This window comes from Ooceraea biroi, chromosome 12 (assembly GCF_003672135.1).
Source record: "Ooceraea biroi isolate clonal line C1 chromosome 12, Obir_v5.4, whole genome shotgun sequence".
Lineage (NCBI taxonomy): Eukaryota > Metazoa > Arthropoda > Insecta > Hymenoptera > Formicidae > Ooceraea > Ooceraea biroi.
In genome coordinates this window covers 4,815,958-4,827,385 of record NC_039517.1, presented here as the reverse complement: position 1 = coordinate 4,827,385, position 11,428 = coordinate 4,815,958, and the positions used below count along the sequence as shown (strand labels likewise).

General features: G+C 44.7%; 3 protein-coding genes across 9 annotated transcripts; 2 read left to right on the top strand and 1 right to left on the bottom strand.

Moving 5' to 3' along the window:
* The first annotated feature begins 895 nt into the window (after positions 1-895).
* LOC105276609 lies at positions 896-3,615 on the top strand. Its single transcript, XM_011334379.3, has 3 exons — positions 896-2,351; positions 2,546-2,630; positions 2,734-3,615. The coding sequence occupies exons 1-3, from the start codon at positions 2,248-2,250 to the stop codon at positions 3,013-3,015; spliced, it is 471 nt and encodes a 156-aa protein (XP_011332681.1). The 5' UTR covers positions 896-2,247; the 3' UTR covers positions 3,016-3,615.
* On the bottom strand, positions 3,605-6,262 carry LOC105276610 (U3 small nucleolar RNA-associated protein 4 homolog). 2 transcript variants are annotated; one of them, XM_020030776.2, is made up of 5 exons: positions 5,916-6,262; positions 4,287-5,826; positions 4,088-4,208; positions 3,906-4,015; positions 3,605-3,789 (listed from the first exon to the last, which is right to left on the bottom strand). In XM_020030776.2, the coding sequence occupies exons 1-5, from the start codon at positions 6,017-6,019 to the stop codon at positions 3,673-3,675; spliced, it is 1,992 nt and encodes a 663-aa protein (XP_019886335.1). In that variant the 5' UTR covers positions 6,020-6,262; the 3' UTR covers positions 3,605-3,672. The 2 variants fall into 2 exon arrangements, with proteins under 2 accessions (XP_019886335.1, XP_011332685.1); XM_011334383.3 differs by having other exon boundaries at positions 3,906-4,208; positions 5,916-6,261.
* A 674-nt stretch (positions 6,263-6,936) lies between these two features.
* On the top strand, positions 6,937-11,093 carry LOC105276612 (protein lifeguard 1). Of its 6 annotated transcripts, none has more exons than XM_011334384.3 (6): positions 6,937-7,144; positions 8,467-8,533; positions 9,073-9,174; positions 9,261-9,453; positions 9,530-9,800; positions 9,877-11,093. In XM_011334384.3, exons 2-6 carry the CDS (start codon positions 8,485-8,487, stop codon positions 10,234-10,236), a joined length of 975 nt encoding a protein of 324 aa, XP_011332686.1. In that variant the 5' UTR covers positions 6,937-7,144; positions 8,467-8,484; the 3' UTR covers positions 10,237-11,093. The 6 variants fall into 6 exon arrangements, with proteins under 6 accessions (XP_011332686.1, XP_026830017.1, XP_026830016.1 ...); XM_011334385.3 differs by lacking the exon at positions 6,937-7,144 and adding an exon at positions 7,600-7,879; XM_011334387.2 differs by lacking the exon at positions 6,937-7,144 and adding an exon at positions 7,944-7,962.
* Positions 11,094-11,428: the final 335 nt, after the last annotated feature.

Sequence of the window (11,428 nt, the reverse complement as noted above, 5' to 3'; positions counted from 1 at the left end):
TTCAGTTTTTTTTCTATCCTCTGTCTTTTTTGTCCTTCTCGCCCCTGACGCTGCTTCATTTTTCTGCCATCTGACATCAGATCACAATGACCAGGGTTAAAAGTTCATTGAAACCTTTGTATATTGTAAATTTAGATTGCTAAATTGCTTTTCTTAATTTAATACCCCTATATCTGATAATTGCGAGGATAATGAGGTAATTGCATTCAATGACGCGACGCCGGGATTGGTGGATGATACTTCACCCCAGTTTACGCTCATTGCGCCAAGAATTTACAATTTGTTGTCAATTATCGAAACTTCCTCGCAAGAGCTGGTTCGATCGTTCGTGTGAGAAGCTACAGACGTTATCGCCTTTATTAATACTGATGCGCAGACATATTTGCACCGAGGGGCAAGGTCGGTAGAATGCTCGCGTGTGATCTTCCATTCGGCTTCCTCGGCCGATCAGACTTTTGTATGATTATTCTATAGCTGTCTGTAGCTGTCGGGGGAAGGTCTGTTAATTCCGGCACTAGATAAAAACAGACTCCGCTCGAAGTACGAAATATGCGTCTGCGGCTCGACGAGCAAAGCAAAGTTTCCGATCGATTCCCGCTAAATAAGCGGCGCGGTAACTGCTTTAATTTAGAATCGTCGGTACCGTTCGCATTCCAATCCATTTTACTAACAGTCGAAACAATCGTGAATCACCTAAAAGCCACGCGTACCGCTTCTGTTTCTTTTTCAGATTATATTCCCAGAGATAAATCGGTGCAAGTTTATCGATACTTTACAATGCACTGCGCGCACCCGAGGATTTCTTTAGATTCTTTTAGATAAAATTTAATCGAAGAGTAATAAATCGTACAGAACAGATGTAATATTAATATATGGATGTTCAAACATGTACAGTTGTGCCCATGCAGATTTATTCAATATGATCGTGTGTAATCATACACTTATTTATAAAGAAACAAATGGCAAATTTTAAGACATTTAAAGACGTTTAAGAAATTAGAATATTATTCGGATATCTTGACAATGAATTTGAATGCGATTACTTTTTATCCGAGATGGCATAATTAATCAGCCTAATATCGCGTAAAAAGTTTCCTCTCACTATTTCATCAGAAATAATCTAACAACTAACGCTGAACAGTAGGTGGACACGGTGATGAATTTTCGAATTTCGGAGAAGGGGAGATAGGATGGGGTGCGATTTTGTCAGGGATATAGATCGAGTGGCGATGCAAGCTGCGACGACGCAGGGAGACGGATAGATAGACGGATAGACCGATGCGACGAACGAAAAGACGAGAGTGAGAGAGAGAGCGGGGGGAGGGAGAGAATGGCGACAGCGATGAAGGCGCGGACGATGGCGTCGAAGCCAGGGGTTGAACCGGCTGATGCTTTAAGCGATGTAAGTTAAAGACGCCTCGGATAGTGGTCTCGGGCGCAGATTAGTCGTAATCTGGGTACATTGCACTCTGCAGCGTCCTCGGTCTCCATTTTCTCTCTCCCTTTCTTTCTCTCTATCCCTTTATGTCTCTCGTCTCCCTCCGCCCACCCTCTCTCTCTCTCTTGCGTTCTCTTTCTGTATTTCCTCCGTTGATAAACGCCCTTCTCTCTCTAGTTCTCTTCTCCCTGCGCCTCGCAGGGCACGTCCTCCGCTCGTACGTTCTCATACCCGAACATCGGTGTGTTATCCACGTCGACGCAGACTATACGGACCTGGCTAGACGCTACATCGTTCGCTTGATCATTTCCCGGCTAACGCCGACGGTCGAAGAAGATACCCAATTGGTTGGCGCGGCAACTGCAGGTCGCGATCGCGATAAGGGTTGCACTGGATTTGCGACGTCTCGCCATGGCGAAGCTCTCGTCCATAATCGTACTGATTCCGGAATTTGTTTCGCGTATTTCGGACACAGGGTTGGAAGAATTTGCGACGCCACGAGAGGTAGACCGCACCCGGTAGCTCGCGTTGCTAGAACTCGCGAGAGCTTGGGATTGCCCGTAAAGCCGGTGACGCTTCCGGCGCGTGACGTATCGCGCACGTTCTTTTGCGAAGATTTTATTCATGGTACAAAAATTGACGAGCGCGACAGAAGAGCTCCACGTTTATCCCAAGAAGACGCGGGTCAGGAATTCCGATAATACCGCGCGATAACTATAGTAACAACCCGTGGTATCGAACAAACCGCGCGTACGCTGCGGTCGGATTTATTATTGAGAGCTTCGCTCGTCGTGTGAAAAAATATCAGAATGTCTGAGGAGAAGCAGGATAAAGAGAGAAAAGTAACCGATATAGTGGCTGCTGCAAGGCGCAGTGGCAACTTTAAAAACAAAGTGGCTGCTGATAATATACGGTAATGTATTCTCTATAAAATCACAAAAATTATTTTAGCTCGGCGATAATTCAGAGAGAGAAGTAATAATAATAATTATATATTTATAGATATATAGATAATTAATACACACATATTAATTTATGTAAAATTGTAAATAATAATAATAAATAATTTGTTCATCTCACAGCAGTCAATTATTTCGTTAATTTCAGCAAGGAGACGAACTTTCTCGAAAGTTTATCGCGGCGATCGTGGCCAAAGAAGTATGAGCATTTAACCGGTCGGTTTTTCAATGAGGTACCTTTAAAAGCTCCTTTCAACGCACTGTAAAAAAAAAGAGAGAACACGCGAGCCGCAAACGAATGCCTCAATATCGTGTCCGGCGTGTCGCTGACCGTAGGTGCTGGCAGAGGAATGCAGAGAAGCGGGGCTTCCGGTGGACACTTTCGCGCGTGACCCACCGGAAGACGCGGTTGTACATTCGCCGATTCCTCTGAGGTCCTCGCCGCCCGCGCCCAAGACGACGTCTGCTCAGGTCGGCCATCGCTCGTCTCGCCCGGAATGCAGCCTGGAGTTCACGGGTCGCCTGTACGTCTCCCCAAAGTCAACGATGGAGCCCCCCGTCGCGGATACTGTCGAGTTACCACGCATGACACAACAGAGATTTATATTTCTGGGTTGAAGCGACGATTATCCGGGGATCAATAGTGTACTGATGTAGGTTTGAAGATTAGATACTACGAATGCACTTTCAAAACAGTGAAATAACGAGAAGAATAGAATTTGAGGGTTTTTGAACTCCTCATCTTGCTAGTATAATTTTCGAATTTGGTAGTCCCTGACTTTTTCCAATTCATTATATCTTTCATACTTTCGAAGACAATTTACAGCCACTGTTAAAAAACTGCTGGAATTCACGCGAATTGTCTCTATGCCAAGATAATCGGTTATTTTGAGCAAAAATGTTCGTATAAACGTGTATTCTGAGCGATTTCCGAGAATTATATGAATGCCTAGTTGCAAAACGTTGGAAAAGACTCCACTGTCTTGAATTCTAGGAAAGCATCGACGACATTCTTCAGTAGTAGGGACATTACCAGCCGTACACAGACAGCATATCTGCATACTCGGCATTTGTAAAAGGTGTGGCTTTTATTTTATTTTTTTACTTAAAAATGATCGATACCTCCCAGAATATTAACCTTTCCCCCTGGAATAACCCTGTATATTTTAATAAAATTAAAGTTTAATTATAATAATTAAAATAGAAATAAAATATAAACTTATTTTATTATTATTATTATTAATAGCACTTTATCGATGATCGTAAATACAATATTTACATGCCAAAGAACTTTTGTTTTAACGTGGGTGGTAACTTTTCCGATAGCGATGTTGGATTCACCTCGACTGCAACCAGCTCTTCGTCGTTCAACCAATTTAAATAGACGAGATGCTGCAAATATGATAAAACCATTGTATCATGTTTCTTTAATGCATTATCTGCGTAAAGAATTTTTTACTCATTGCACGAATTTTTATTTTACATTCTCTGTATTAATTAGGTATTACCTTATACTTCTTGGCAACTTGGAACGCATGCTGGTACTGCGAGCTTGAAACGGAGTTGCTGTCTTCCGCGCTCTCTCCATTTTCACGCCTTGAAAGTTTTGCCGCCCTCTCTGATAATTCACCGACCTTGTTAATAACGTACACACTTGAGTCATCCTGCATAATAATGATGTTCTCGTTACCCGGATCGAATATGACGTTCGTAATTGGGAACGGACGCGCCAACCATTGTTTCGGTATTCGACTTTGCAGAGTATTGGAGAACTCTGTGTATTGTCTCCTTGGGAGATTGTATTCGACGATCTGAAAATTCGAAAATTAATTAAAATGCATTCGCGTAATTTAAACCAGTGGATCGCGTGTAAAGAGCAGTTTGCTCACCTTATGATCGGAATACACTACAACCAGATTAAGCGTGCCCTTCTGCACGGCCATCGCCGTCGGCGGGCAGCTGTACTTCGGTAATTGCCAAGCCTTGAGCGACTCCGCCGTTACGCCGTCACCGATGAAGTACACGGCGATCCCGCATTGCCGGTCCGCACACACCAGGTACTTGCTGTCTGGCGAGAAGCACACAAGACCGGCATTCGCGATGGATTCCTTCGTCGTTTGGAACGAACCGATCAAGCTCAGACTTCTCTTCTCCACTTTGAACAGCGTCACGGTGTTCGCACTGCCGTCATTGTTGATGGTGGCGAACAGTTTGCCGTTCGGACTGAACAGCATCTTCTGTATCCGTTTCATGGGCAAGTCGGTATCGTTCCTGGACAGCTGAGCGTCTCCCTCCACTACGTCGAAATTGAATATTCTCACGTGAGTGTCGGTCGAGTACGCGATAGTTTTAGAATCCTTGTTGATGGCACAAGAGATGATGCTTTCATCACCCTTCGTTTGCAACTGCAACAATTTTATGGGCTGGTCGTCCAGTTGATGCAGCATAGAAGAACGTACCGGCTCCGGGGGATCTTTAGTGGCCGAGCCGAGTCGCCACAGCTCCAGATAGTTGGTGTACCGTAGCAGGATGCACCTGGACTTGCGACAGATCGTGGCGCAGGGCGGCTGCAGCAAGGGTGGATACTTGACGAGATTCTTCGGCGGATAACTCGACACGGCGAGGTAGCCGTCCACTCCAGCCGAATAGAGCTTCCCGTTGGCCTCTACGAGAGCTCGAACGTCGTGCACGTGTAACCTTCTCTCGATTCCCTTCACCCACTGGGGCTTGCCGCTGGATTTCAGGATAACCTTGCAGAAACTTCTCACGACCGGATCCACGCCCGTGCAGTATACAATGTTCATGTCGTGCGACAATGTGACGGCCAGTATGTCAGCCGTGTGGCTCTCGTGGGACTCTATCAACACTCCTACGTGAGGATCCCAGAAGGACAGGAACCCATGAGAGTCGCCCGAGATTATTACGTTGTCGTCGGTAACGGCGAGGCACCAAACTATCGTGTCTTTCCTGACTTTACTTTTCGACGTCGTCATTTTGTGTATCGCGTGCCCAGATATGGCGCTCCACACTCTGATGGTGTTGGTCGAGCCTGTATAGATCATCTCACCCGTGTTGTCCCACTTTATGCACAGAATTCTTCCTTTCTGCTTGTCGAATATTCTCTCGTAAATCAGCTTCTCTTGGCGCACGATGAAGGTATTGATGTAACCGTCCTCTGTGCCGACAGCTAGCCGGGTCTTCTCATGATTCACGTCCATGCACCAGGCCGAGCCTCCCGTCACCAAGACCTCGTACTTGATTCCTAGCGTCGTTAAATCGTACTCCACCACTGCTCCCTGGAGGCCGGTCGAGAACAGTCTCGTACCGATCCATAGTATGCTCTCAACCGAGTTCTTGACGTGACCGGCTATGGTGCATTCGACGAATGGAGCATTGCCGACATTCCAGATTTCTATAGAATTACCGGCTCTTTAAATAAATTAGAGATACATATTAATTATGTAGTTAATAAAATATAATAGAGAGAGAGAGAAAGTATAAAGTGCTGACAAACTAACCTCGCAAGAGCTACCTTTTTAGTTTTTGGTTCATAACATAAACAAGTGACGGACTTCGGTTCGAGATTGTAAAATCTAATATTGTGTATGCGATATGAAGCCATAACTCATTTGCTATATATTTAAATATAATCCCAAATATAATCAATTATAACGTAATAAACATAATCACAAAAACGTTGCGCACGTGGGAAACATAACCTTATAAACCTGGCACCGTTCGGCAGGCTCAACAGTTGGACAACATTACTAGATTTTCCGCTAAGTGACCAATCCGGAGCGTCAGTGTTTTTTTAACTATATCTAGTGACATTTTGATTGGCTGTTAGTAATATTCTCGATAAAGTTAATGACTTTACCCTTTGTTCGCAGCCAATCAGCGCCAAGGTCTCGAACGCCCACGCATAAAATGATTCTACTGGGAAAACTAGTGAAACACTGGTGCGCATTTAGTGCAATTTTTGTACCATTTTCGTGAGTAGAACATTAAACGTTGAAATATGTGAACTGTTTTCACAGTTTTCACTAAAATTGTACTCAGTGCGCATCAATGTTGTACTACTTTTCCCAGTAAAACGCACACCCTATAATATATCTATAAATATCAATATATATCAATATATATTATCAATTTGTATTACGAGATAAGTAAAATTTACAATTTTACTCTCTTAATTCCGCACCATGCAGCATGTGACGGTTCAATAAGGCAAAGCAACTGTACGAGTATTTTAAGCTTTTCACTTCCTTTCTTTCAAACCGCCGACTGTCAGCTTCGTTCCACGGACAGAATACTCGGCTCAAATATACACGCGCTATTGCTGCACTCGCGGCACTAAACCTGCGCCACATGTAGGCCAGAAATTTTATCGTTTTTACGTTCATAATCAATATCGTTTCGGCTTTCCGACCGCATTCGATAAAAATTAAGTAGGGTCCCCTCTCGAACACGCGATAAACGAGTCACGTAATTCAAACGGGCGGAAAGTACAGCACGCAGGCGCAAAGCGTGACACTCCCTGGACATTCGGCTTTCCCACTTCATATCGTTCGGATTCGGCGATGCGCTCCAGTCGAATCGTATAGTCCGGAGTCCGTTATCGGGTGTTCGTTACCAAGTGCGTTAACGTGTGACCGCGTCGTCTGCTGATTAGCGCGTTCGTACCGTCATCCTTTCCGCGCTGCGCAATACTCTCTCGTGCTCTACCGCTGCCGACCGAGTGTAACGAGTAAGTAAATGCACACCCGTAACGCCGTAATCCTCGGGGCCCGTACGGTGAGAACGCGATTATCGATTGCGACTATTTCCAGAAAGGACGAGTGACGCATCGACTTGACGCGTGCATCGCGCTGTCCCGTCGCGAAATTGCGCGCCACCGGACGCACATTTTCGCGCAAAGCGAAATGCCATCCACGAGGTTGTAGACGGCGCACTTTGACGTCACGCGCGCGCCCGGTCACGGACTCGGAACGTAGAAAGCGTCGTTTCGTTCGCGTTATCGGGGAACTTTAAACGCGGTGAATCGCGGCTCGATAATAGCAGCACGCGTGACCTTGCGCTCGCGCGTTCCTATAACCAATGCCGCGGCACGGCGTACCGCTGTGACTCGGAGTTGGTAATATTTTTATTTTTTTTGCGGCAGTGTTCAATACTGCCCTTTATTTTCTTGCGGTCATTGTCCAAGGCACCTCTTCTCCGTAGACTCGAAACCTTATCGCGCTAGATAGAGCGCGAAGCCTCACTGCTCGCCTGCTCACGACACATCGCGAATGTACGTACGTGTAGATACACACGTAGATGGCGTGTGTGTGCGCGCGCATTATACATGTAACGCTTTCCTGGAAAAGTTTGACGGTACATACACGTAGATTATGGTTAATCTCTCGCACAGGCGCGATTGTCACGATGAGACATCGTTGTATACCGAAGAGTCCGCGTACCTGTCGTAGCGTGAGGAACCGAGGTACGCACCGAGATGCGCCGCGTCGAACGATTCGCATCAATTCGCATCAATTCGCATCGTGAAAGCGGAAGAGAGCAACTCGGGTAACCGCACTCTGTACCGCGCCGCTTTCAGTGTGTCGCGAGCGACCGTGCGTCCTCTTCGTTTGCGTCATCGCCTGCCGACTTGAGGCTGTAGCTCGCTACAAAGTGCTGCTCGAGGGAACACTAAATGTAATTCGTTATCGCCAACGCCAGTGCGGCGGGATAGTTTGTTTGGTTTTTGTAGACCGAGTTGCACGCCCGCCGCTAACCGTTCATTATTTCTCTTTCCCGAGCAGTTTATTTGATAAGCGGTACCTCCCCGTGCTTTTGCGTGTTACCAGTACACACAATCTGTCGATAAAGCGAAACGATAATATTTTGATACGATCGGATTGGAATAAGTTGATGATTTAATCGAGCAGTGTCCGCGTAGCCTGTTTATACGAGCTGTGCATGACCTAAAAATCTTACATTTTTCAGGTGTTTGATCCGTGACTAACCGAGTAAAACTGAGTTTTTTTTCCCTGCCGAAAGACCTAGTTATAACAATAGGTTTTTTTCCAGCTAAAACAAAACCGAAAGATGACAACTTGGCAAGCACCTGGTGCGGGGTTCTATCCAGGGCAACAAGGTTCTGATCTTTTTCCTTCTGTTCTCAATATATGTATATTCCGTTCGCGACACGTTATCGATCGTTATGTTTTATTGTTTTGCCGTTGTTACTCGGATTTCACACGAGAAATTGTTCAGTCAGCAATTAGTATCGTGTCACTTGCTTCAACAAGTACATGTACATCATTTCACGCAACACTTTGAAGCACACCGTTTACGTTTATTTATTTATATTAGTCGACATTTCAGTAAAAGAAAGCAAAGAGACTGTCGATAAGTTAATTAATTGATACGCAGTAATGCGTTACAAAAAGTATGTGCTCATGTGCGACACCACACAAGTACAAGTATCAGGCATAATTTAGTATATTCGTGATGGCACGAATGCACAGAATCATGGAAACTCAATTTTACGAGATCATGAAACACGCACCAGACAAGAGTAGTAACTGCTGTTAGCGCAGAAAGCTTCCAGTTGCTACTGCTCACAGTCGAGGCTACACTGCAACGTTTACGCTACAACTTTGGTGCTTACGTTCCTCAAATTTGATTGTGCAGGTCCGTATCCCCAACAGAACCCCGGATATCCACCAGTGCAGGAGGGCTATCCGTACCCTCAACAGAATCCATATCCACCGCCTTATTCTACTGATCCACCAGGTAGGTAGGCAGAGAGACGTGTCAGAGAATTACAGCTTACTCGTTGAGTAAGGATCAACGATGATCATGTTTTGGTGTTCGAGCAGGTCCAGGATTTATACACCCTCCACCGGGTGTGCCACCGTACGGTCAGCCACCGCCACCGCCAGTCGGTCCTGAATTCGGAGGAGCACCGCCATCAGCAGGGATGTATGGATCCGGTTACGCGGAGGACCCTCTGCAGGATGAGGTCAAGGGGTTCGAGTTTAACGACAAAACCATTAGGAACGGCTTCATTAGGTGAGCGTCGTGGTCTCTGGTACGCTTCTGGTGGCGTGGCGAGCACTTCACTTAAATTCGACCTTCTGCCTCGTAGGAAAGTATACAGTATCCTGATGTGTCAGCTCCTCATTACACTCGGGATGATCACTCTGTTCCTCTATCATAAACCAACGCAACAGTGGGTCAGACAACATACAGAATTGTTTTGGATCGCCTTCGCCGTAACCATCGTTCTGATCATATGTATGGCCTGCTGTACCAACGTGAGACGCAAAGCTCCGATGAACTTTATATTCCTGTTCCTCTTCACGGTGGCGGAAGCCTTCCTGCTGGCCACGGCTGCCTCGACTTACAAGTCCGAGGAAGTAAGTTTCTCCGAAACGATTCTCGATTCTCAAATGAAACAAAGAAGCATTTGTCTACATAGAGATATTTTTGCAGGTGATGCTGGCCGTCGGGATCACGGCAGCGGTTTGTCTAGGATTGACAATATTCGCGTTTCAGACGAAGATCGATTTCACCGGATTAAGCAGCGTCCTGTTCGTCGCCATATTAATATTGCTTATTTTCGGCATCATCGCGATGATCTGGCCGGGAAGAACGATGACTTTGGTCTATGCGTCACTCGGCGCGCTGATATTCTCTCTATATCTAATCTACGACACGCAAATGATGATAGGCGGAAAGCACAAGTACTCGATCTCGCCGGAAGAGTACATCTTCGCCGCGTTAAGCCTCTACCTAGATGTCATTAACATCTTCATCTACATCCTGACTATTATCGGCGCCTCGCGGGACTAATCGCGCTGCAATACCTTTTTCAATACTTTGACTTATTGTGTTACAATTACTACGGGACACACAGTCAGCTTTTACTTATCGCCGTCCGGTTGCTCCGGGTTCTCCGCGAATATCGTCTTGATGAGCGCGCGCACTGTAGATGAGCAAACGATAACGCGCAAAAAGGACATAATATTGGCAAAACTTTGATTTCTATGGAGATAGCTTTTACATATTTACAAAGATTGATGTACACGAACAGCACGCTTTGGACTCCGAAGCCTTTTGTCTAGTTCCGTAAGCCATAACTACAGACAAAGTATTTCCTATCATCTTGAAGAGGTAACTCGATAACTTGTAATAATTCTTGTAATTCTTCTTGGTTTGGCAGTTATTAAGATTGTCGTCATCACGATAGCTTTCCGTTCCCTTTCCTTATTCGTGGTTGAGTATTTATTTTATTTTTAATTCCCTTTTGCTGCATTATTTCGATAAGTGTATAACGTAATCATTGTCGGAAACGTTCATTAGAAAGATGAGAAGATTAAATCTTTGTATCTATCTATTTTTCTTTAACGGATCCTTTTTTATGTGATCAGTAGGTGTATACATATAATTAAAAATATCGATTATTAATACATAATTATTATAAATATTATATATATGTCTCTTAGTGTAATAAAAAAAACCCGATATTAGTTATACATATATAGTATTGTATTATCTGAACTTGACTGTAACTCCAGGCAACCCAAAAAAGATACCTGCAACCTGCGGGGTTGCCCGTATACATATATACATACATATTTAGATGCTCGAGATTGTGTTTATTCTTTGTTCATGTTTGAATAATAAAAACATACGATTATTCTCCAGTAGTTGTGACGTCTTCTCTCCGACACTCGTAGTTCCGTCACTGATGATACGTCACGTGAGAAATATATACTTTTTCAACACGTTGTTATTCCCGCGCGTGACGAGACAAGATTTCGGTCTAACGTTACATAACATATGGCATCGCCATTATGTTAATATTTGATGTAACTCGAGAAAAATAACTGATAATCGGTTATCAGTGATACGCGTGTCGAAAAGATCTGTAATTTATGAACCACGTGTAGTGTTACGATGCTGTTCCTCGTATTTGTGTCTGTACAGCTATTATTAGTAGCTCTTCGTCTCTAATCTTACACATTGCAGAAAGATGATAGAC